Source organism: Manis pentadactyla, chromosome 2 (assembly GCF_030020395.1).
Source record: "Manis pentadactyla isolate mManPen7 chromosome 2, mManPen7.hap1, whole genome shotgun sequence".
In the NCBI taxonomy this organism is placed as follows: Eukaryota; Metazoa; Chordata; class Mammalia; order Pholidota; family Manidae; genus Manis; species Manis pentadactyla.
Window position 1 is genome coordinate 59,806,495 of NC_080020.1, and position 26,717 is coordinate 59,833,211.

The 26,717-nt window shown below is 37.1% G+C and overlaps 1 protein-coding gene across 16 annotated transcripts in view; it reads right to left on the minus strand.

Moving 5' to 3' along the window:
- Positions 1-26,717, minus strand: part of PAM (peptidylglycine alpha-amidating monooxygenase) — a 274,025-nt gene that overhangs the window by 87,683 nt on the left and 159,625 nt on the right. For 15 of the 16 annotated variants that reach the window (XM_036886992.2, XM_036886990.2, XM_036886997.2 and 12 more), the window contains 3 exons: positions 15,954-16,041; positions 5,943-6,028; positions 4,468-4,551 (listed from right to left, as the gene is read on the minus strand). In XM_036886992.2, coding sequence (XP_036742887.2) covers positions 4,468-4,551; positions 5,943-6,028; positions 15,954-16,041 — 258 coding nt within the window. Of the gene's footprint in view, positions 1-4,467; positions 4,552-5,942; positions 6,030-8,719; positions 8,726-15,953; positions 16,042-26,717 lie in introns of those variants that run through there. The other variant, XM_057493027.1, reaches the window with a different exon arrangement.

Below are 26,717 nucleotides of genomic sequence, written 5' to 3' on the forward strand. Positions count from 1 at the left end.
GTGTCCAAACATGAGGAATTACACCACCCTTGAAAAGTAACCAACATATTTTTTATATTATACTTTACATACTATGACAAAAGGTTGTAGTTAGAGGAATCTATGGTACTCAGGAACCTTTTGTAGGGTCTATAATGATACTAGTAACATTATCAAGTACTTACCAGGCACCTTTACATGAACCACTATGACCCCATTTTACAGATGAGGTGGGCAGACAGGTTTAGAAACATGGTGAAGGTGACAAAACCAGCACGAGCCCGTGCCAGGCCACCTTGTCTCAGAGTCTGATCATGTCATCCCCGTAGTATGCGATTGTTCATATGAAACATTCCCTTCCAATTAGATTATACTCTGTTTCCATGGAGTATTACTTTATAAAAAGTTAAGAAGCCTACACTTAAAAAAGAACTCATTCTGGCTTTTCAGAGCCCTGATCCTGGCTCGCCTTGGCCTCTTAGAACCCAGTCCTTTCTTCATAAAGCGCATGAATAGCTTTCCCACACACTCAAGCTGCAGACTGAAGCGACAATTTGATCAGTTCCCCTCTGGGCTGACAGGCACTCGAGTGCTTCAGAACGAAGTTCTGACAAGGATCTTCATGGCCTGGGCCCCACCTTTCACCTCTTCCCTTTTCTTGCCACTTCTCCCTTATGCATTTCACACTCCAGTAACACCAAATAACCAAGAGTTCCTAGTGGACAGGAGGCTTTCACTCCCTTGTGTCCATGCACATGCTTTTACCTGGAATGTGTCTTTCCCCTTGCCCCTGCCTATCCCGGGGCTCCTGATCACCAATCAAATCCTTGCTCTGGACCCATTTTCTAGGAAGCCTTCCCTAGACGATGTCTTCCCTTCCTCCCAGACAGACCTATATGCTCTGCTTCTGCCTCTCTGCAGCCTCCATATCCAGTATGAGTTTCTGTTTGTTATTCCCTGTAAGTGTGATGTAGTGCTGGTCTCTCTTGCTAGAATGTACTAAACTCCTGTGGGCGGAAAATTAGTATGCCCAGCGCTAGCAAGATGTGATGCTATGATTGACATGGTTTTTAATAAAGTTGGCTGTTCTTAAATGCTGCTTTTACAGCTTCACATTCTGTGCAATGTCCAAAACAAACAGAAACTAAAACAAAAAAAAACATTTCATGTAATCCCACAGCACCCACACTAAATCACACCCAGTCTTTTCCTACCAATTGACATCACAGTCCAAGACATACCCAGTTGGCTTCAGATTGTATTCCACATTCCACAAATTTTAGAAAACATTTTACCTTCAATGATGTGCTTTATCAAAGAAAAGTCCCAGGCTTCTCAACTCTCTGAAACCTTCCCTGTGTGGAAAAATGCTCATACCCTCAGGGCAAACATTTTTCCACTTTTCAGTAGAGTGCAGTAATTTCCTTATTGTGTTAGTCTGCTTCTGATATACAACTTAAATACATAAAAATATCATCAACAGTTTTAATATCATTAAGTTCAAATCTTCATTGATGCTAATATGATTATATATGCATGTGTGTGTACATATAAAATGCATTTTTAATTCTTAGAAGATATGATGATAGAATTATTTTTCACTTCTAGGTGCATCTGGAGATAAGTGTATGATCACAATATAGAACCTTTTAAAAGTGTAAGTCACTTCCTATAGTAAATCAGGCATGCAGAAATTCACATTAACTCTTTTTTACCAGAAGGGTATGAGTGGGAATGTAGCACATTAAGTGGCAGGTAATGAAGGACTTAACACAGGGCTTCTGCTTGTGATACTTAAAAATATAAAGATAATGTCATAAAATTCTGAGGGGAAAAAAAAAATGACACAATTCTGTCTTTCATGCTTATTGACAATTTCCTTTTGTTCCTCGTTCCTTAAAATCCTTGCAAACATACAAGCATACATACAGTTTCAGTCAGTATAAAATTTTATTATTTGCTATTTTTATTGTTATATTATGTATTTAACTAGTCCTCTATTAAAGGACACTCATTACCTTTCAAGCTTTTTGTATAGAGTTAATGGTGCATAAATAACTGTTGGTAGGTAGCTCATTAAAACAACAAACAAAACCACTTCCTTTAGGATAAAAGCCTAGAGCTAGATTTATGTTCTATATAAAATGTATATGATATGGTTAAGTTGCTTTCTAAAATACTATACTAATTTACAAAGCTCCCCAAACTGTATGAGAGTCACTCAAACCCTGGCAGTCTTGGGTTTTTATAATTCAATCTACATTCACCGTCAATCTCGTAAGTATAAAATACTCTCTCATTGTTTTAGTAAGATGTGATATTTTTCCGTGTGTTTATTTACTATTGTAAGTCATGGATAGCTTAAGGCACAAGATAATATCTAGTGCTACTGAATGAATTACACAGTTACAGTTTTTTGTTTATGTTTTATTATATTACAATATGGTCCATGGATTATGGCACCAGAAATCTTTCTATCTCGTAGGGGAATTTACGGTACTTTGGAACATTTTGTAGGGCCTATGACAAGCCATTTAGAAAAATGGTTGTCAAAAAAATGAAAAATGAAAAATTAATATAAAAGTTTCTCATCAGTCTCTGATAGTAAAGAATAAATTAAATATTTATATATTAAATATCACTATTTTAATTACTCTTAGATTAAACATAAATTACAAAACAAAATTAATTCTTTATCAGCAATAAATTAAGTCATTTCAGTAATATATTTTAAAAACAAATATATATCATCCAATTTCCCTAGGCTATCAAGGCAGTATCTGTTAGGAGGTAGTACAAAGCTAAGAGGAAACAGATTGAAAGGTAAAGTCTAGGGTCCTAAGAAGGACAGAGAGTAGGGGCGGGGATGTGTGTGGGGGTGTGAGCAGCTACCTGCGTCGTAGTGGGCAGGGAAAGCCTTCCTTGTTTTTTTGGAAAAATTACAGTCATTAATTTTTGGCAGTCTTAGACTCTGTTCCACTTATACAAACATGGCAAATTTTTAGAGCAGATAATTTCTGTCTTTGTTCCTCAAACACAAACTATTTATTCCTTTGTTTTTTGTCTCAGCATTATAGTTAGCAACTTAAGATTTTAGGCTCTGTTCCCAAAATGAAAAGCTATTTGTACATAACTAAAAGCATATTTTTAATATAAAAGCAAGTTACATTTGGAAGTCATGGTTACAGTCATGGACTGGTCCACAGCAGCTTGTTTAATTGAAAATATATCTGATTGTTAATTATAATTTTTCAATTACATAAAATTATTCTTCCCAACAACATTGTTTTCCATAGGAAAACTTCATCTATTGTCCTAGTCCTAAATGCTGAGAATTTATGGAACCTCTCACCACATGGGGTGCTCTCATGAAGGGCCCCAGAGGATATTTCATAGGCAGAGATGGACTTATACTTCTATAGACTTAGGTGCTGGATAGAAAACTAATGTGCCTGGGGAAGAAAATGTATCTGGTTAGTTAGTAGAAATATAATATTAAATTAGAGAACTCAGGGGGAAAATGTGTAAGTCAGCAAGATATAGTAGAAAGGCTGACAAGCCGAAGAGAAGACTGCTTAATATTTACATTCCCATGCACACCAAAGTGTGAACCTGGAATGCAGATAGAGTTTGACTAAATACAGCAGAAGAGATAATAAGCACCAGTCTTGGTTGCCTTGGGAACAGGGCCCCTTCTTCATGTTAATGATTCTATAATAGGAAAAGGAGCATTTAAATGAAGTGCACAGTACAAACTTCCAGTTATAAAGTAAATAAGTCATGGGGATGTAATGTACAACATAGAGAATATAGTCAATAATATTGTAACTGTACAGTGATAGACAGTAACTAGACTTATTATGGGGATCATTTCATAATGTATAAAAATATCAACTATGATGTAGACCTGAAACTAACAAGATATTGTATGTCAATTAATGAAGTGCATAGCAATCATGAGGAGACCAACAAGTGTTTAGGGGTGTGTCCAATGGATAGGTGGGGTCTGTGATTTAGTGCAGTGGACGATAGATGAGTTCATGAAGTGGCAAGTGTGGATTATAGAGAAGCATCATAGTGAACCTGAGTGAGAACTTCCCTGGCATTGCAAAACATAGGGACTCTCCCAAAGGCTCACTTAAAGTGATGTAAATAAATCACTAGTTCCTATTCTTTTTGATAATGATCCTTGGAAGGAATCCCTAATAGGAGAAGGTAGATAAGATAATATATTGGAAAGCAAAAGAACCCTAAAGTCAGCATAAGAAAAAGTACAGCAGGATGCATGAAAGAATGTGTACATAAGTAATTTTCAAATAGAAGTCCCTATTTTTTTGATAGTCCCAAATTAAAGGAAGCCAAAGCACTTGTTTCCTAGTGGGTAGAAGTTGTGGTCAATTCCTCATTTTATTATGTGGATAATAGTACATATATTTTAAATAATATAGTATTGAAAGTTGTGCTTAATTCCAACATTTCAAAACTTACCTCTAAATGCACTAATATCCCCATAGTGTACTTGTAGTACAAAGTATTTACTCCCAGTCTCTCCTCCAACTCTGAATCCAACACCTAGAGATTTACAAAAAGATGATAAATTAATATTTTAGAAATGGGAGTATTAAATGGAGCTAATACCAGGTTGCTGACCTATGAAATCCAAGCAGAATAAAATGGCAAAAACCATATAAAATCACATTATATGAAAATGTAAATAAACCAGGCATTCATTGAGATTTCAAATATAATCTCTCATTTCTTCTCAAAGCTCTAATAGAAATCCTATTCAATAATTCCCACCTCACAACCACAGTATTTGCTGTCACTTTAAGGGCACATTTCACCCATTTTCAAAGAAATAGAACAAAAGCAAACAAATTTGTTATTGGTGATTATATAACAGGCACACACAAATCCATTCCTTCATTTTGTTTTGTATATATTCATATTAATTTTTATTTCCTGATTTAATACAGCAAATAGACCTCTTAGGAGTATCTCAGGAATTGCTCTTCTTCCCATATGAACACTGGCCTCCAAAAATGTCACCGACAAAACCACTTACCAACCAGATTACAATGTCCAGCATGTCTAGCAATTTTTGGAATCTGAAGGGCCCCTAATAGTTTTACTTTGCCATTATATCACAAACTCTATATTGCTATATAGTAAGCTTTAAAAAACAATATGGAGAAAATATTTACAGATAGAGAAACAATTTTTTTCTATCTGCTCTACTAATGGATCTTAAAAATGTCAACAAATCTATGACAACTCCCTGCCCCCAATTAATTTCCAGACATGTCTGGTAGTGGCTGCCTGGTAAACTGCAGAGAGGATTCGGGGGCTCATTTGAGGCAAAGCAAGACAGACATCAATCAGAGCTGGCAGGGGCTAGGGAGGCATGAGAGGAGCATGCATCACAGGGCTCCATCCCTGAACAGTGGCAGACTTATTCTGTAACAGAACTACACATTCCCTTAGATATTAAGAAACATCCAGGAAATCAAAGAGAGTCTAGTAATTCCCTCACACATTGGAAGCTATGGACAGTTTGACGTGAAGTCAGAGAGCCAGCTGAGGTTTGGCATCACATTAAATACCCAGGTTCCAGGACTATAAAAAAAAAAGTCTGTTTGCTGAAAGAGCAATTTATTTAATTCTTCACTTTTTTGGCTCAAGAACGAATGTGCCTTAGGCCAATGGTGGCTTGAGGTCTACTTGGTTATTTTCTAGTTCTACCTCAACTGTCGTGTGGACAAATTACTTACCAAAGATAGGCAGAGAAAGAGTAACTACCTAAATGAAACCATTTCAATACAATGCAGATAATATACGTCCTTCTTAGTGCGAAACTGCAAAATTATCAACAACTGTTGGAAAGGATGCATCATGAAAAGTACTTTGTCATCAGAACATAAGCAGCTTAATAAAAGAGTAGCCAAAAAGGACCTCAGATGTACCTTTGGGGAGTCTGGTAGGCGGAGCATTTCTTGCCCAGGCATATAGAATATTGGCTTTATCTGTACAAGTTCCTTCATCACAAAACCTGAAGAATAAAATGTAGCTATCAATGAAGATTCAACTAGCAAGATGCATAAATCACCCACCTTGGGGGCAAGGGGTAGAGGAAGGTATTTGAAAATGAAGTCTATCCATACCGTCATCACTGCTGCCTTATCAGCCTGCAGAGCCTAACGAAGACTACAGCAAATAATTATTATCTATTACACATAAAGGGAGATTTGTTTTTGTTTGCTGCCCAACAGGAAAATATTCTGTGAGGCAGATACACAGTTTACAAGGTGACATGTTCATCTGTGGAATGTACTCTCTGTAATCAGGTAGAAAAGCAAGCACTCCACAGAGAGTGTGTATAAACCAGAGCTAATACAGAGGAAATTGGGAAGTGTTACACACCTTTCCCCTTTGGACCAGTCTCATCAAGAAATCTTTGGCCACAGCAACACACAGGCCACAGTGCCCACCCTCAGGAAGGGGAGCAATACCAGTATACCCCACTTAAGGGGCTCTCGGTGTTATATGTATGTGGCCCCCTTTTTAGCTTATGCGTACTGGTTGTGCCATTTGTAAGTTTTTTGTTTTGTGCAAGACAATCTTACTGAGCCTCAGTTTTCTCTCTTGTAAAACAGAGATAGTTATACTTACCTCATAGAGTTATGCTGTAAATCAGATGAGATTGAAGTGAAAGCACTTTATAAACCTCAAAGCACTATACCAGGGTAATGCATTATTTAACAAACCACTCACTTTATCTGAAGATTCATTGTTGAGAGGCAGTGCAGCATGGTGAGAGAAGCCAAGGCAGAAGGACGTACCTGTACCTGAATCCTAGTACCTCCCCTAACAACTGTGTATCTTGGGCATGGTTACAAGCCCTCAAAGGCCCAGTTCCAGGATGCAAACCGCTCTGACAGGGTTGTGGTGGTGATGTGTGTAAGGCACCCAGTATGGTAACTAGCGTTGGTATCTACATTGGTAGATCAAGTTTCATAAATGGTGAGCTGTCTGACCCTGAACCAAACATTTTTCCCCATTACATTTTATCTTAATTTGTTCTGTTACAGATGATGACTTGTTGAAATCACTGTGAGGTGACATTTCAATGTTGCTTTTATAATGGTGTTTTGGGAAACTGGAACTGAGTGAGGGAGCGTCAGGAATTTAGGCCAATCTGAGAGTCAAGGGCTGCCAAGGACAAGGGCAGGAGGTCAGTTTACTTAGGGGGACATGCACACTGCCCGTGCCCTGGGAGGAGGGGAAGGCAGACCGTTAGAAGTCAAGACCAGAAACCTGAAGAACACCCAGGTCACAGACAAGAAATCCACCTGTTAAAAACTCCAAGGCAGGACCCCTAACGTCTTTCTGGCTCTGTGCTGGCAGTGGGCGGGGAGGATAGGCAGTGAGTGTGGACAACTGTCATCTGTCTGAATAAAGGGGCAAGGAACCAGGAACCAGGAGGTCCCCATAAGGTCATGTTGAGCAAATGCTTTTGCTTCTATAAATCAGGCTTCAGAAAGAAACTGGGTAACATGCAGTGTAAAACATATCAACCAGTGGTTTCTTACTGTTCGCTGTCAAGAACAATACATGTGTGATGAAGAACCATTATCATGTGAGACCTGTGCATTGAACAAATGTCTGTGACATCCTTCTGCAGAGTGTGCTAAGATGCTTAGGGTCCTGGATGGTGCCCAGAAGCAAAATTTTCCTCCTTGGCCTCATGCTTTTATGGTTTAGGAACTGAGGTTGTCAGAAGCAATGAACTTTTTACGTTCACTGCTGTGAGCTACTGAAATTTAAAGATCTGGGTGACAATTTTCATAGCTTTCAACAAAGATCATCAATGTATAAGTGCCTGACATCAACGTGGTGAGTCTTAAGTCAAACAAGATAACTGTTCCTTCTGATATGTCAGTGTAAATCTGATAAGTCAATTTAGTGTATGACTAGAAAGAACCACAATGAAATATAACAGAGAAAACTGGCTTAGTATATTTTTCTAAGATACATATTTGATTATGTCATTTGCTGGCACAAACTCTTTCATTTGCTTCCCAAAAATAATATCAAAATGAAATCCAAACATTGTAGCATAACACATAAGGCCTTTCATGATTTGGGACCTTGTTGTATCTCCAGAAAAAAATCCCTCATTTTAATCATGCCAAGTTTCTGCCAGTTTCTAATCTCTCTCTTCTCCAATGTTCCCTTTGCTGAGAAATCCCCTTCCCCAACTCTGCCTGACAAACTGGTACTCGCCTTCTCCTTCAAGATTCCCTCCAAGTCTTCCTCCTCAGGGAAGCTTCCTCTGACCCTTGCCCCATCCCAACTTCCATTCCTTAACCCCAGCGCTCACCCTATGCACGAGCATCTCTCCAACCAGCTTGCACACTCCGAGGTTAGGGGTCACATCTGCCACCTCTACCCCCAGCACCTGCAACCCTGCCTGGCATTTAGTAAACATTCAAGAAATGTTCAGTGACATTAACTGCCAAGTTAAGTTTTTGACTTTGCATATACAAACACTTAAAGAACTAAATTGGCCCAAATTTTATTGTCTGTCAAGTATAATAAATATTTTTGAAATTTAATTAAGAAGTCTTAACTAAAATATTAAATAATTTGCCTGGTACATGTATAAATCAACTTGTACTCACTCTCACAAGAACACTGCAAATAAGTTTCTACTTTACAGCTGAATAGCTCAGAGAGTTTAAGTAACTTCCAGAGGCCACACAGTTGAACCATGATTCAAAGCTCTGGCTGTCACACTCCCTTCCATCTCAATTTCTGGGATTGATTTATGGACAGAAAATGACATTATATGAACATAAGCTTAGAGGACTACTATCCCATCTGAACTAAGTTTCAATCTGTGCATACAATTCTAAAATCAAATTCTAGATAAAATAAGTTGTTTCAGATTATTTGAAAAGAGACGATGATTTTCCATTTTAGTTTTTTTTTTCTTATTAGGTTTGGCAAAAGAAGAGCTTCAAAAGCAAACTTTGATTTAATTTTTAAATCCTGTTTTATGTTTTTTTAAAAAATGTATTAAACTCAAGACTGAGTGAAGAATGGCTCTCTGGAGTGGATAGTGAAAGTAAAGTTAATCCTAAAACTTAATGAGAGGACTAAGTGAAAAGAACAAGAAGCCAAGAGAAATGGTTCTGGAACAGATAACACACCAGAGCAGCAAAGAGCATCTGGATAAAATGCCGGCACCTTTTCATTTTCAGATTTCCATTTTCCATTTTAAATGAAAATAACATCATATTTTCACTACATAAAATGACCGACAGGATAAAGATGGTATTGCGTATTTTGGCTTTCCTATAAAAACAGAGAGGATTTTTACTATCCTTATAAGAGGAATCTTCAGGCTAGGAAGCAGTGTAACCCCTGATCGATGGCTGTTGTGACTTCAGGCCTCATCAGGAAGGTGTCTTATTCTTATAATTCTAGCAGCTTCTCATAAAAGCCCCTCCAGATTAAGCCAATTAATTCACATAGCTCCCTTGTGCTTTCTTAGCATTCATGGTAAAAATGATTAGAATTAATATTTGAAAATAAAACTATTCTGAACTCTCGGACCTTCGCTTTAGAACCTCTTCACCTCTAATCCATGGGGAAACCATTCAGATGGCATGAATATTTTCAGACTTTGCCACGCACTGAAAAGTGCTAGCCTGTCATTTTGAATTATCCAAATATAGCATGATTGAATGTTAAAGTACTCTCTGGTTGTATCAGTTAAAGTCTCTCTAAAATCCAAGGTTACTCAGGGCAGATCAGAACTGACAACTCATTTCTTCTTTTGGCTAAAGAAATTTTTCTTAAATAAAATTGTCATACCCTCAAGTTAAATCTGTATGGCCTTAAATGCCAATTTTAATAAATTAAGTATCTTGCAGAACCACAGGAAAATTAATCCAAAGTTAGAATGTTTCTTTAAGAAACATGAGAAAATCAATGGCGTATGGGGAATGTCTTTCTTTTTTAAAACTGCATCCAGCATGAGTCACGTATTCATATTTCATTAACTGCTCTATAAACCCAAAGTACATATTTCCCAATTTAGACAAATCCTGTGTGAATTTCAATGCAATGGGTATGCCTTAGCATGGTAATTATAAGGTTACTTAATGGGAAAGTTAAATAGGAGTGGTGAGTAAAAGGTACCCAGCCTGGTAAATAGCCCCAAAACATTCATGTCCACTCCTCTGGTGTGAACTGAGAGGCCGTAAAGTTCATAAGAACAGAGGTGTGTCTGTCTTGTCCACACCAAATTTTCACTGCCTAACAAAATGTGTGGCACATAGTGAATGGCTAATAGATACTTGATTAATTAATGAATAAGGATAATAGCTACCAGTTATTAAGTACTTCATTGTGCCAGGCGCCGCACCAAGCACATTACTTCCATCCCACACTTCCTCTTCACTATGGCCCAGTCAAGGGAGATTAGCAGTCCCATTTTTACAGGCAAGGAAACAGACAAATATAGGTTATATAATTTGAACAATGTTTATTACAACTATCAAGTAGTAGACCTGAGATTTGAACCTAAGATGCTCTGATTGCAAAGTTCTGGATGAATGCTAAATGTTATAGCACTGGGCTATAATGCTGCTATTCTCTTTAACATATATACCGGTCTTGTGAGGAAAGAATAACGTTCAAAATTATGCAACCTCTGTTTCTGTTGAAATGTCAAAATGGTTCCAACCATTCCATTCTATTTTATTACAGTTGATGCTAGTCTTAAGAATCGGTCAGTTGCTAAGGAACTTCTCGCAAAAACCTCTAATCCAGGCACCTAAAAATTAGGCCAAGGACTATAATCATTGGCGACCACAAGTTAGAATAAGAATAAGACACCAACTTCATTTTAACAAATATCCTTTATACTATCCTGAAATGCAATATAATATGAATCTACAGTAATATAAAAGTAGAAAAAGGAAATGGATACAATTAATTTTAGCCTAGCAGAAACTTGGCCTAAACTTGCCACTATCCTCAAAGATACATTTTCCAGTGCTGAGCAAAGGGGCAGCATGGATTTTGGAGACTGCTATTTTTGTTTATACTGACAAGGATGTTATGCATGTTTAACTTTAGAAGTTTCATTCTGGCAGAAGAAATGGGAATTGCAGAAGACACACTGTGAGTCTTGCTGTATAGTATGTAAGTAACAGGTAGCTAGGATAGGAGAGGGTGCACAGAAGTGGCACATGCAAATGCCATGCTCAACTGAGGACTCATTATCATCATGAGGGAGGCAACAAAGCTGTAGACTTATCTGGAAAGTAATATCACCATCTTCCTCACCACCAAATAGCCATTTAAATGAGCAACCAAGCAGGGTGTCTCACATACAGGCTTCTCTTCTCTCTATATGCATTTATATGTTTTAGCTATTTTTCTCTTTCCCCTTATCAACATCTGTAACCCTGTGGAGATAGTGGCATTTTAAAAGACACAGCAGGTGGTCAATAAATAAAAGCCATCGAAAGGGACTTAAGCTAGAGCTTCATAGGATGGGTAAAGCACTACCACTTCAGCTTGAGAATGATTCCAAGTTAGAGCAGCTGGAAAAAGTCTCATTTAACCAGCTGGGCTGCTTCTTTTCAAAAAAGATCAAACAACCTGTGTAAGTCATGAGTCATTAGGAAAAGTTCATAAATCAAATTATTAATTGCTAACACTAAGCATGATAATTTTAGCTATGCATAGAAGATCACACCGAAGTCCAATGCAGGATACATAAGAAGCCCATTCCCTTTCATCACCCAGTATTGTGAACACAATCATGGGGTTTGTAGCCATAAGTTGTTTTAAGTCTTAAGACCTGTGCTCAGCAAAACAAAAGCACACAAGCCTATACAATCTCACATTACAAAACAAGTGTTCTAGAATCATCCCAAATGCCAAGACAATTTGTACAATCAAAACATCATGATTTTTGAAATCTAAGACTCTCATGTATTATTTTTTTTTAATTGTTGGAGTAAAATTCGAATGAAGAAAGGTATTCATAGAATAGATGAACACATTGCAATTTCTAAGAACTCCTAAAATTTACCATTTTTTAGCAGACAGCATTAATATATTTTTTTGTTTTTAAATTACCCAGTTTTAAGCACTTAATTTTCTTATTGACCCTAAAAACCCAAAGAGCATCTGCTCACTTGTGTCTCGTATTCAACCAACAAATCTGGGAAATGCAGAATTGCTACACTTTGAATTAAGTCTGCAAGCACCAAGAGTTCCATAAATCATATTATTGCTGCACTTGCTCCAGTCTTGGTGCTAGGACTTTCCTTTGGTCCCTAGATACGGGTAATTGTTTTCTCCTTTAAAAGCCTGGGAAAGAAGGTTTGAGGGTTACATATGACAGGTACGTGCCTTCTTCCCATGGGCCAGAAGAGCCTCTGCTTTTCCATCAGCTGGTCCTTATTTGCATCCTTGAGAGGTATGTTAATTTGGAATTGAGCACTAGGCCCACTCTAACTATAAAGGGACCACCCCACAGTATATTAAAAGGTTTGCATCAATGTATGCAATTTAAATGCACATGCATATAATTAACTAGACACATTACCAGTGTGAGCTGCTAATTTGGAATGAGACACAAAGACTGGGATCTGTGCAGAGGGAAAAAAAACCTTGAAAATTAAAATGACTACATAATGAAAACTGCTTCATGCTGTGTCTACTATTTTCCTGTAAACTTAATATAACTGTAAATATATTTTAATGAACAGAAGAAAGAGGCAATTACAAGAGCAAAGGAGGGCAGCAAAGCAGTGAAGCATCATCAAAATAGCTCTTTGCCTTCATATTAAAAGTGCTGCCTGAAGACAAGGGATGAAGTACAACCTCATAATTTCCGGGGAAAAATGTTTACTTTATTAGAGACGTACACCTATTTGCCAACCTGCTGGCACTGAGAATAGAACACTCAAGTGAAAACGGGGTGGTCCAAACTAACAGAAAAGACAAGAAATCCGAGCTTGACCTTTTGGGGCTAAAATAGATTATTAGTTTTTCCTTCTTTCACTATAACAGGTTTGTTTTCCCATAAAGATTTCCCTAGAGTGTGAATGAGTTCTTGATATTCTTAAGCATCAAAAACCATCATAGGCATCATAACCAAAAATATATGTGAAAGTTTGCACATCTTCATTTAAGCACTGTCTGTATTCTTGGAGCAATTGAAGAAAAGACTTGGAACTGAGAAATGAGTGGGAAAAATTCTATAAGTCAAACATTATAGAAAAATAACACAAGGCTTTTGACACTGATTTTTGTCATTAGTAGTATAATTCAGGTGGGAGGGTAAGAGGCTAGCAGCTAGAAAGTATCCACCAACCGTCTCCAAGGCTGAGCCTGTGTGGCACTGGGGCTGGAGGTCGAGGGTGTTTTTGTGAAGCACCTGAGTTCAGCCCATGAAATACCCTGTGAGCTCTAATGCTTTCAAGAGGCATGGATTTTGCCAAATACTGGGGGATTAAAAAGTCTACACCATCTTTAAATGGAGAATAAGGCTGGAGTGTGGAAGTCAGAGTCACTAGGACAGTTTTACTTATCTAGTTTATCTCCTAGCATTTCTCCTAGTTTGAACAGATATTGAACAGATCCTACATAAAAATAGTGAAAAGGTTCTACTTTTAAATGTTAGACAAGCACTTTGGGCTTGGTTAAAAGAACATAAATAATAGCATTAATTATTGCCCTTATATGGTTATTAAGTCAATTATAACAAATCTGTATATTAAGTGGGAATATGGGCTGCAAGGCAGAGTTTTAAAATCCACTTAAAATGATGTGGGAATTTGAATTACTCAGTGAAGCAACTGAATGGCAAAACAGTGGGCTGCCTGCTTGAAGTGAGTCAGACAGGGCACATACCTCCAACTCCCAACAATGATGCCTTTCCAGTCTGACTCAGCATTTGCATGCAATTTATATTAAATTCTAGAACATAAAGGAGTTCTATAAATGATCCAGTGTTAGTCCCCTGCTAAAGTGAAGAAACCATGCATCCCACCAGGGAATACATAATTCACCCAGGGGGGAATTTAGCTGGTTGGTTCGCTATTCTTTTACTCTACTATGTTGCCTTTCAAGAAATAATTTTAGCAAAATACTATGTGTAACAATTACTTTATTCAAAATTGCTGTTTTCACTTTCCTTTGTATTTTTCTTTGAATTCTCTTTCCCCAAAGGAAGTCTTTTTGAAAACGTATTTAATAGACTTAATTTCAAAATAGTATATTTAAGAATACTAATAAATATTTTTAAAGGGCTAAAACAATGTGTTGGCTCTAATATTCCCTTAACATGAGAACAGTGAACTAGGCTTAGTTCATTTTATATAATTTTTCTTAACAATTAGAATCATAATAACATGTAAACGGTGTTTTATTTTCTCACTCATTTTCTTTAACCAAAGTGAAGTCAAAGCATTTTTCAAAAGCTTACATCCTTCCTAGCTATTTTCACTAATTCTAATACAAAGGGAAATATGGCTAATTTCAGAATAAATATTTTTAAAACATAAAAGACAAGGGATGTGATTTGCTGAATAAGATTCAGAAAAAGCTGTCACAAAGTTAGCTTTTAATCCCAGAATCTTATTCACAAAAATTGACTGAAGAACAAAAACTGGAATGTTGATATGAAAGGGTATTAAATGTGATTTGCTGACTCCATTTTACATAAACCTAGTCACGTGAGCTGGGTTCCTATATGATATGCCCCTTTCATCAAATAACTTAAGCCTCTTAACAAATGCTTTGATGGTACTTGGTCCACGGAGATTTCCACTAATTGCCCTGTGCTTTTAACAATTCCAAATACATATTACAATTATAGAAACCACCAGAAAGCATTTGCTGTGTGTCTCATATCAGCCTGGTGAATATTAGGATGCACAAAGAAAGGTCTACCAGTCTACATGACTATGCAGGGACAGGATCACAAAACAGATCCCTTCTCAATGCAAAGCAAGACATACTAGTCATTCTGGACTGTTATATATATAAAGTGATTCTGGCTATAGGTGCAAAATACTAGGGTTAGTATGCATGGTTATTTTCAAAGTTCACTGATCTTCATGAACACCAAAATGACAGGGAAGGTCTCAAACCATAATTATGGTGTAAGCTTCTGAAGGTAGAAAACATATCTATCCTAGAACCTCCCCAGCACCTGCTGAGTTCTGGTATAATACAGGCATTTAATACATGTTTACTGATTGTGTATGACATGATACTAAGACTCACCCAGTGATTAAAATAGATTCTTAAAACTGCAACAGTTGCTTGAAGAAATGGGAAGCAGTGTGGTGAAATGGAAATAACTTTGGATTTGGAACCAGAAAACCTAGGATTCAGTCCTGGTCTGACCAATCAGCTGTGTTTCCTTGAGCAAGTTACTGAATTTCTGAGCTTCAGGCTTCTCATCTGTAAAGTGGGGATAATACTCCTTGCTTTGCAGAGATGTTGGATAAAGTGAAATATATCTGTATACAGATGACCTAGCACAGTGTCCGAGATAAAAGAATGCTCAGTGAACAGAGCTAGGGAGCTCTTTGGGTTGAATCATGAACTTACAAAAAAAATAAACATCGGAGAATCCATTATCTAACTTTTCAGTCTTTCTTTACAAGCTGTCTGCACCCTGACACACTATCTATGACAACCAACACATATATTAAGTCAGTGACAAAGCCCAGTGGATGTGTTCCACAGCAGACTAAATAACTGATAATCAAACCTGATAACCACAGGATGCGAAAGAACAATACTCTTTTCTAAAAAGGAAATATTCTGCCTATTAATTACTCAGTTTTAAAATACTTGAACAGATGCACTTTGTATTTATTAAAAAAACACGTATTTCCTATGCCCCTTTGTACTAAGAGCCCATCAACCCTTACCAGTAACTTCCAGTGGATGAAGGCATATTGCATCCAAAAAGTAACATGTGATGGACAGTATCCATGCTGGCATGAGGTCTGAAGTCAACTGTTAAAGAGAAAATGGTGCATGAATGTGAATATAAAGCCACACCTCTGTGCACGATTGTCACAGGAGACAATCATGCATTTTTAAACAGTTCATACAGCTGTATAACAAAGATGTTCTCATGTTCTTATGATAGAATGCCCTGGTTGTATAAATTACCTTACTCCTTATGGTGAGCATGATTTGATAATTTAATTTAGTAGGATAGTAAACTATTATAAAACAAAAGAGAAAAAAATAATACACTGAAACTAGACATATACCCACAAACTTTTCAATAGAAGGCTCCTTTTAAATTGTTGAGAGCATTATGTGGGTATAAAATGAAAGCTCCAGGCTATATGGTCACAATATATTCCCTTCCCGATTTCAGTAGAGTGCTGAGTACCATAAAAACACTGTGCAACATTGTACTGCAACAAAAGCCACAGCGAGTGGTCAAAACATGAGCAAAAGGATTCATGACACAAACTTATTATCATCTAAACATAACGCTGGTCGCTGGGATGTGATACGGAAATAGATTTTTTAGAAAAGAAAAAGTGGAAAGTGTACCTTTACGAAAATATAAAAGAGGGAAAATTACCATCCTGGATGAGCACTATGCACTTGTTAAAGGGATACTGAAACTTATGCAATGACATTTCTCTTTTTCTCTTAATAATAGTGGTTGAAAGACATTAAAATAAACAAAAATCCATTCAGAGGTAAAACAATGAAAAATAAAAAATAAATGATACTATATTATGTATGGTAAATATTGGGCATGAGCCTCTTTTCTGGTTTGGTTTGGGCCCATCCCTGTTTGACCACATTTGAAATGCTGGCCTACTGAGACTGTTTACAAGTCACCTTTACACACTAAAAATGCTAAATGGTCTAAAATCATCTTAAGTCCCTGGTGTGAAACTGCATCTTTTAGCTCTTTTTTTGGCTGGCTGATAAAATTCATAAAGCATTATTCATTGCTAAAATGTATTTCTGAAGCATAAGTATCTATAAAATAAAAGATGTTCTACATCAAACTATAACACAATGATTTGCAAAAGGGTGGTTGATCAAAAGACACAGGGAGCCTACTATGAGCCATCTTGACTCACAACTTATAGAGAAATATAAAGCCTTTCATTTATTGCCTAGAAAATAAGAATTACAGCCTAAAAATCACATCTTGAGATTTTCACACCACCATTTAAAAAAGTACAGAGAGGATGACTAGAAAACGGACTGGATATAATTTGAGGCTTTGTTTTCTATTACGAAAAAAATGCAGCAAGCCTAGGACATTGGAGTGATACTTTGGAAGAAAAGAATCAATTGGCAGTTACAAAAGTTCACAAATCATAGAAAATTTTATTGTTACCAAACATGACACAGAGGAAGAAAAGGGATTCTGTCTGTCTCCACAGACTCACTCTCAAGTTGAGTGAAGGATTTCCTTCCTCCCTTCCAGAATCTTCCCAGGAGATCATTTTGGCAGAAGGAAAACTGAAAAAGCCATGAGGTGGGAGTACCTGGCCTTTGTCTTTCATTCACTTTAAATTTATTTTGGAATGTGATGCAATTTGCAATCACATTTTTATCAAATGGCTTATATCACTCTATGGACATTTGTAACTTTTTGGTCAGACTGTATCCACCTCCTATTCTTTTTTTTTTAATATCCCTATGCCGATCCGTGAAGAGTTTGTCAACAACAGTCTGACTCCCCTGCTTTTTCAGACCTCTGCAGCTGATCATATGGTGCCATCCCCCTTAGTTTCTTTTATTATGGGTTGACTATATGAATAGGTTTTCTAAGATTGAATCATTCAGGGAATTCGGGTAAGAAACCAACAAGGCTAAGTGCATTTTATCAATAATTAAAATGCTAGATACAAAACAACATTGAATTTGAGGTGTCAGCTAAAAATCCAGGTGGAAATATCCAACAGATTAGAATTCTGTGACTCCTGTTCACGAGAGAGGTCTGAGAATTACTTATTTGAGAATCATTCAATAATTGAGCCCTGAAGCCATGAGGATGGACAAAAGCACCAGAGTAGGAACCACAGAGAAGGCTCTGGACAGAGTTTTAGGCAAAGTCCTAAACTGTCCTCAAGTCCTGAGCTGTCAGGATCTGTGCCGTAGACCCCAACGCGGTGTCTTTCTGTATGAATGCAGCATGTGTATGCTGCTGTGAAACAAGGCAAAAATCTTTTTTGGAACATGAGTGGACTATCATGAAATTTATAAAATGAAATATTAAACAAAAGATTCAGGACAGAGAGGAGACCTTTTGGGAGAGGAATAGGTCATGAAGACAACATACAGTCTCTGTGGTTTTTTATTAAGAAGGAAAGCCAAACGTTCTGCCTGGGTTCCTGCTTATGCAAGAGTGTCTTCTAAATGTTCTTGCAATGTAACAGGCAAAAATTATTCAAAGTGTAACTTCTCTAGCCATTTTCTGATTTTTTTCTCCTACTGACATGCTTCTTTGCTCCACATTGAACTCTTACTAGATAGCTGTTTAATTTCAGTTTCTATGATTAGAAACAAATCAATATCTTGTGGTAGTAAAAGAAAATTCTTCAGAGTTCTCTCTCATAAAATCTTACTCACTGACACATACATTCCTCCAAAAACTCAAGATCTAATTTAAATGCTTAGTAAATTATGGATACAGATTCAAAACAAGCAACTAGCCATTTTTTCATATCCTAAAGAAAGACTACAATGTCAAAGTATTATATAATTATAGCTCAAAATACAATTCATTGCAAGTTGAAATGAAAAATACCTCCAGCAGAAGGAACGGCATATCAAAATGTAAATATAAAATGAACAGTAGATGCCATAAAATAAAGCAGGACAATTTCATTGAAAGGCCTGCTGCCAGTGGTGGGGAGGGGTCAAAAAGGAAAAGATTAGGCTGACAAGTTCATTTTCTGGGTTTGCTCTATTTCTACTTATTATTCCTGGCTTTGCAAAAGAAGTTCCCACCCCTAGTGAATAAGAAGGAGGTCCTTTGGGCACAGGATACACATACGACTATGGTGGAGATTTCAACACATACACAAAATGTTGGAAAATAATGGAAAGAATGTTTTAAAATCGCATCTCAAAAGAAATTGCTTCTTATTTTGTTTTCTCCCATTCTCCACCAAAGAAATAAAGAATCTAGCAGGAAGAGAGCTAGAGGATAGTAATGAAAACAATTGCGTTTGAGTATGCAGTTCTGACAGGCAGAATAAACAGACAGCTTTGGGATGGTGACAAGCAAGCAAAGCCACAGGCTTGTGAGGCAAGGGAATATACCCGATAAGATTAAAAGTGTCACCAACACTTCTGCCCCAATAATAAGATGACAGTTGCTTATTTCAGTCACAACGGGTGTTAACAGTTCAGACCACCTGATGTATAAGATGAGGGAAAAGTTTATAGTAAGGAAGTGTAAGTCCTTGGGAACCAAATACTTCTGAGCAACTAAGACCAGAATCAGTGACTCACGTGTGTTGATTAAAGGAAGTGTAATGGCATGGGGCATGCATAGGGTGGAGGATTTCTCAAGGGATAATGTCTTCGGAAATGAAAGACTTGAAAATATGTGTGTGGACAACATATTGAGCAGAGAGATACCTAGGTCCATTTTCTGGAGTTCTAAGCAAAATTTGTTCTGACTGCACGAGGTTGTTTGGGATTTATGGCCTCCTTTAGCTAACATCAGACGACAGTCAGGGTCATACCATTCTCTAAGAAAGTGACCTAGGAGGGAATTTCATGTTGCACTTGGATTTCTCTCCATTTTTCCTTTCCAAGAGGATATGCAATTCTGTATGTCAAATTTTGATGCATCTGCCAGATCCAGGACATGGAAAGATTTTGAAGAATCTACACAGCCAAGTGGAGCTGTGAGAAATTTAGGAGATATTCATCTATGTATTGCCAATCCTGAATTATCATTGGAAATGGGAGGGATGATATTTAGCTAAAGATGTGCAGGAGAGGAATACTACAGACCGTGGATAACTATATCAAAGTTTGGATCTCCAGAACTTAGGCATTCTAGGAGCTGCTTGACTATATCATTAGAGAGAATCATTGTTAACTTTATTTCTTTTTGTCTCCCAGTGGAATCATATTACATACAAGTAAAGGGTTTATTTCATAATCTGTGGATATTTTCATATGTTATTAAATAGTTTTTGTGTACAGTACTTTTCAGCTAGTGCTGTGCATTAGAATTACCTATGGAGTTTGTTGAAAATACAGGTGCTCAAGATTGGTCTTAGATCAGTCCTGCCTCTCCCCCAATAATATCTCATTTAAAGCTCCAAAGGTCATTCTGGGCAAGCGCATCTATGAAAAGTTTCACAGGTGAATCACAGGTAATTCTGACTACAGTCAACGTTTTTAGTGGCTGAATATACTCTGTTTGATGAGCAGACTTAGAGTTTAGTTAACTCCTCTTAGTTACTTTGGATTCAGTTGCTTTTTTAAATGTACAGGGCAAACAGTGAAAACCAGGTTTCTTTCAAAATGAATTTATAAGAAGAATTTCTGAAGGTAAAAATTTGTTGGCCCTTTAGAATTATTTTACAAAAAGAGATCACTGGAACTCTGCATTACATCTGACAATTTTAGTTATATCAACTAAAACTGTTTAAGCGTTGAGGTCTGAAGAATGCAAATAAATATATATAAGGCTGGAATAGTGCTTTCCAGCCATATTCAATATTGAGAGAATAGAGAGGTGTAAGGTTCAAGAAACAATACATAAAAGAGTTGTCAAAATTTTCTTTTAAATTACAGGTCCCCAAATCTTAATATCATTCCCATAAACATTTCTTTATTTCCAAAAAATAAGATTATACTTCAAAAACCATTCATAGAAACTGAAGATAATGCTCTAAATTGTAATTTAAGTGTAGGATATGATCAGCCTTAATGTTCATAACCTTGCAGTTGGGCCAGAAAGGTTCAGATAAATATAAAGCTCACAGCAGTATAGTCCATTTGGCACCATGTTAAAAACCCACAGCAAAGGTGTATTATATTGTCTTCCACCAGCTTCCCACATAATCATAAAGCAATTCTACACAAAGACCTTTTGCTTGAACATTTTTAATAAGAAAACTTAATAGAGAAATTGTCATTAGCCCTCACTAATATGGACAATGATGTACAATTCAGGAAGAATCCTTCAAGTGTTTTATGGGGACTCACAAACTGCTATTGCCAAATTAACCAAGAAATAAGATACCTGAGCAAGCCTATAAATTGAATTGAAATTTAAAATGAAATAATCCTTACCTCTAAGTAAAGGAATTTCAGCACAAAAAAGAATTAAACATCTAATACCTTTTAAAATGGAACTTTTTGGTATATGCCAAAACCAACTAAATAATCAATAAACAGACTTTATCAGCCAGGCTATGCAAGATAAAATGGTGTAAGCTTCATTAAGCCCTGTTTTTATAATGTCATCCCTGTAACAGTCCCCTGTTAACTTCCTGCAGAACCAAACCCATATTCCCTTCTTGTGTTTGCAGGAGGCCATGCACAGAATCGCATGCGTTTCCCAGCCTGACCTGTTGCCACGTACTCTCTCTCCATGCACTCTCCATGGACAACTCTCCTCCCTCAGTGACCACAACCGCTAGCATCTGCTGAGGGCTGATCCTGTGCCAGCCAGTTCACTCTCACTGTGACCCTACGGAGTGTTCCTTTCCCCTCAAAGAGATGAGCATTGAGGAGAGAGAGGTCGAGTAACTTGTATGTGGCCATGCAACAGGTGACTCATCCTAGTGCTCTGTACTCCTGAGTTGATCAAACCACTGGCTGCTGGAATTTTCATCCCCACTCTATAGATCCAAACAGACCATATTTCCAAATTTGAGGTCAAACCTTGTCCCTCACATGGAATTTTCTCTGATTAGAACATACTGACCTTTTTAGAGTTGGCCACTGAAGTTGTCTCTGATGAAATAGCTGAAATGGCTACTTGAGAATGGCAGTCAAAATGCATGAACCTTTCACCAACATTTACACATCAAATCTGAAGTCAAACATGGCTTTCTGAACTGCCCATTTTCCTGGAACTAGGGCAGGGGACATTTTGACAATACTGCATTAGAACAGCTCTGCCAACACGTCAGTTCCTTTTTGGTGATCTCTAGATGCATCTAATTGAAGACAGTCTGAACTCTCAGCTATATAAAATATAATGAAATTGTTCCTGTTCCCCTGCTTCCCTTTTTCATTACTTGAGAAAACCGTAGGGTTCTTCAAGTTGTCATGTTGGAAATGTGGGTATTTAGGTGATCAAAAGGTATAGGACATTCAAGAAATACTCTGAGACAGGATATACTAGCAAAAGCTTCTCTTACATGATTATGACCAAGCATATTAGGTTTTACCCACTCATCAGAGACCTCTAGTATGGTGTGTCTCACTTGTGCTACTGCACCTCTCTCAAAGTAGTTTTCACTAAGAAATTAGAAAAGTCTCTGAGGGTGCCTGCTGGAAGGTACCTAAGAGTCATGTGGGAAACAGAGACCACATTATTCATGTTGGAGAAAATCCTAGGTGATGAGAGAAAGGAAAGGATATGCAGAACTAACTGGAAGCAGACAGGTGACAGAGTGATTGCATGTTGATGAGGATTCACACACATGTACACACACAAACCCTTCTATTTATTGCTGTCAAAGCCACAGAATGTGGGTATCTAAACACTGTACCCTGAAATTCCTTGGTCTCTATAGCCACACTAGTAACCCATAAGCATGATCAAAATTAGAAGATATTTGCAGTTTTCGAAGTGTTCCCAACATCACCTGACAGGTGCTTTGTTTTTGAAATGTCACATTTGGTAATATTCAAGACTACCTATTCAATTTTGCAGTAGAAAATGTTCTACATTTGAGAGAGAATCCCAAGAAAATGAAAAGCAATGAATCATTAGATTAATTTCATCTATTTCTAAATTCAATGGCTTCTATCTCATTTGTATAGTACAATTTGATAGATAGGGACCTGCCATCATTCACTAAGGAAAAGACACATTTATTTACTGGTCATCCATGTGAGGGAAAGCAAGTGGATGAAAATGACAGTCAGATTTCTTGGCTGAGTGGGCTGCTGTCAGAGCCAATTCCTCTGAGTGTCTGTAAAACACCTTTTAGACAGCATCACAGTGTAGTGGTCCAACACAGATGTTATCATAGCCTCACCCACTCCAATTCTGTGCTTTCTTATTAAAACAATAAACAAAAGCAATACTCTAGGGAAAGCTACAATTTTGTTAAAAATGTAAAAATTATACTTATCTTCATCATTACAGCATTTCCCCAATGCCTACTTTAATTCACATTTATTAATTCAATATACACATATAAACACATCAAAGATGACGTGTGTGCTCACATGTAAATATGACAGGTATATGCACATTTAATACCATGACAACTGTGATAATATCTTCTCAAATTAAGAAGCATGTTTATCTAAAATGAATTACATAACTAGTCCCATATATATAAAGCCAAAATTATAAATTATTCAAATGCAATTTTGGCTTTCAATACCATCAAGAGAGTTTGTTTTAGTCCTAATCAGCAATATGACTTGTACTCTGCCTTTTGTGGTTTTCTTCAGATATTTGAAAAGCACAAGGAGAAAGTCCTTTTCTCATGTTCTGACATTTGTATTCTTGTCTTCTAGAATTCAGCCAGGCCGTGATTTCCATGAATTTGTATCATACCTCATATTCACATTGCCTAGCCCAATAACTGGCACACAGCAGAATTTTTTAAGTTTGCTCAATTTATAAACAATTAGCTTTTCTCAAAAAGCAATTATTCATTTAATTCAATAAGAAGCAAAAGGGTAAGTGGTCAACTATTCGATATGTTGCCTTAGAAAATGGCCAAACAGAATACTTTTTTAGTGTTAGTCATGTATTAAGCAAGCAATTATTGAGTCCCTACCAAATCCTGGGGGGCACACCCCACTTTAAATTTAAAAGGCACAAACAATAAAAGCAAAAGGTTTAAAGGGGTATGTCTTAAGAAAAGAATAAATTAAGTATTACAGGTCTTTCTAAGTCTTTATTTTCAACCATATCTAATCTTTGATAAAGCATCCTGAGGCGTAGAATTTGGGACAACCCACATAAAGGTTAAAGTTTCATGTATGGAAAAGCCTTGGTTACCACTAGCAAAACTTCCACTTTGGGTGTGTGGAAAAGCTATGAATTATCACTCTCCCAACATACAACCTATACATACAGGCTTTTTTTTCCTCCTGCAAATCTTTAACTCTTCATGTGTACTGGATTTTATTTTGTAGGATGGTTTGCAGTTTATTTTACTTTTTTGGCAAAATTGATCAGTGCTCTCAGTAGGGAATGATGGTGAGGAAATGAAACAATAATTGTATTTGATATGAGGAAGACAGAGATGTGCTATTGCTAAATTTCAGCTGCATCTATCCACTTGATAACTGCTTTCATTTCTTCCCTGTATCACTATTACTATGCCCAAATCTGTTATGATTTAAATGGCATACAAGTAGGGTAACACATAGCTAGTAAAAAGATTGGGCATGTTCCTTAGCCTCTCTGACCTTCTGTTTCCTCTTCTGTAAAGTGGCTTAAATATGCTTAGCTTTCCTTATCTTAGTGTCTGGTGGGCCCTCAATAAATGATGGCTGGTGATGGGCTGATTAGTTTGTATGAACAAGGATTCCATCCAAACTATTGTCCTAACACCTGATTAAATCAGAAACACAGATGCTCTTGTCTCTGTTTCTCTAACTATAAAATGGGGCCACCTGCAGGGTGTTCCTAAGAATTAGTGAGATAATACACACAGATTTTTCCTTATTTATTCCCTTACACAAATGATTGCTTGGTACTTCTCTTTGGCCTTCACTCTCCCAGCTCCGACTTGCCTACACCGAAACTTCTGTGGTTGCTGGACTATGCACACAGTGGTAACCACAAATTGCCTGGGAGTAGTACATTAAAGGACTCACAGTGAAGGTGAAACAATGCTGTTCTGAACAGGTGACAAACCTTTAGTATTCAAGCAATCCTCCCAGCAATAAAAAAAAAAGACGAAACACTGAAAATAGTTATTAATCTTAAAAGGTCCTTTAAGGACCTTAGAACTGGGAACAGTTTAATCTTTGAGGAGAGTTGCCTAAGAAATGCAGAAATGTTTAGCATCCCAGTTCCAGTATAGCCTTTTATGTGCTTCCTGTGAATATCTTTCTTGACTGAATACATTCACTTGTACTTTTTTAAATTCTAAATTATGTGAAAGTAAACACACTTATATTAAGAGAGCAATAACACATTCCAGGATATATATTTAAAGTCCTCAGAGTCACCAGCTCTGAAATCATATACTACCAACAACCTTCATAAACAAATCAGCAACCCATTAATGTGAAACCTCTAATATTGCTGTGGAACACAACTATCATATTTATACAGGTACTCAGAGTGGCCTTCTCTTCAAGGCAAGTGTGAAATGAGGAATCAAGACTATTTCTGAACTTGGACAAGATAATATAAAATTAGTAAAGAAAAAAACTTCATGTAAAATTCCTTTTCATGAGTAAATATTATTTTCTCCTAGGCTTTCAAATGTGGATATGAAATTGAGGAAAGCCTTACTGTAGACATTTTTAATGATGAATTTATATCCTAAATCACCTCTGGTGTTATTCAAAGCACTACAGTTAGGAACTTAAGTGATTTTTCATTTTTAAAGTTGAAGTTCAGGATCTAGGAGCACTGTCCTTTCTAACTTCTTTATTGGTAACATGCAATTATACAAAGTAACACCAGTCAGGCAACACTCAACTTCTCAAGGTCTGACTTTCATTCTTAGAAATGAGATGGAGCAAATTGAGGTAAAGAGTGCTGTCGTAAGTCATGTTTTCTGTTGTGATCACCACCAAAATGTGTAAAAAAATAAATAAATGCACATTGCCCTGGTTTTTTAGGTTTATAATGTATAGTCCTGTGGGAGCATTATTTTTTAGTGTGGAGCACTTCATGAAAATTCATCCTCAGACAGCCCCAAGGCTACTGCACACATTTCACAATTCACATAATAGTCGTTTCAGAGAGCCCACTTGAAGATAGGTTTCATGGGACCGAAGTACAACTCTCATTACCATTACTTTCTCTTCCAAATCAACATCTCAAGCCAGAAAAATGAAGCACAGGGTGGTTAGGATGGGACAAATCCATGAATAATTTGCCAATCACACCTCTTCCCTAAACAGTTTAAAGTCTGTCATAAGAAATGTTTACATTTAAACCATCTGGATGAAAACAGCGGATGCACTCTCCTATCTTATTTAAAGGCTCTGCTGTGGAAGGAGACCTGCCATTTAAGAGTCCTTTCATCCTAGTATATAAACTACAGGACTGATGTTGCTTCTTTTCTCCCTCCCTCCTTCTCTTCTTTCTTTCTCTCAACCTCTCCTCCCTTCCTTCCTGTCCATCTACCTGTCTGACAGGTAAATCTTACATTCCCCAATGTTGATTCTAAGTGCAGTCGATTTACAGCATGAACCCACAGGTAAATAAACAGTCTGTTGAGTGGAGTGGAATTAAGCAAGCAGCCACAGACAGAAAGCCAATACCATACAAATGGGACCACATGGCATTGACGGCC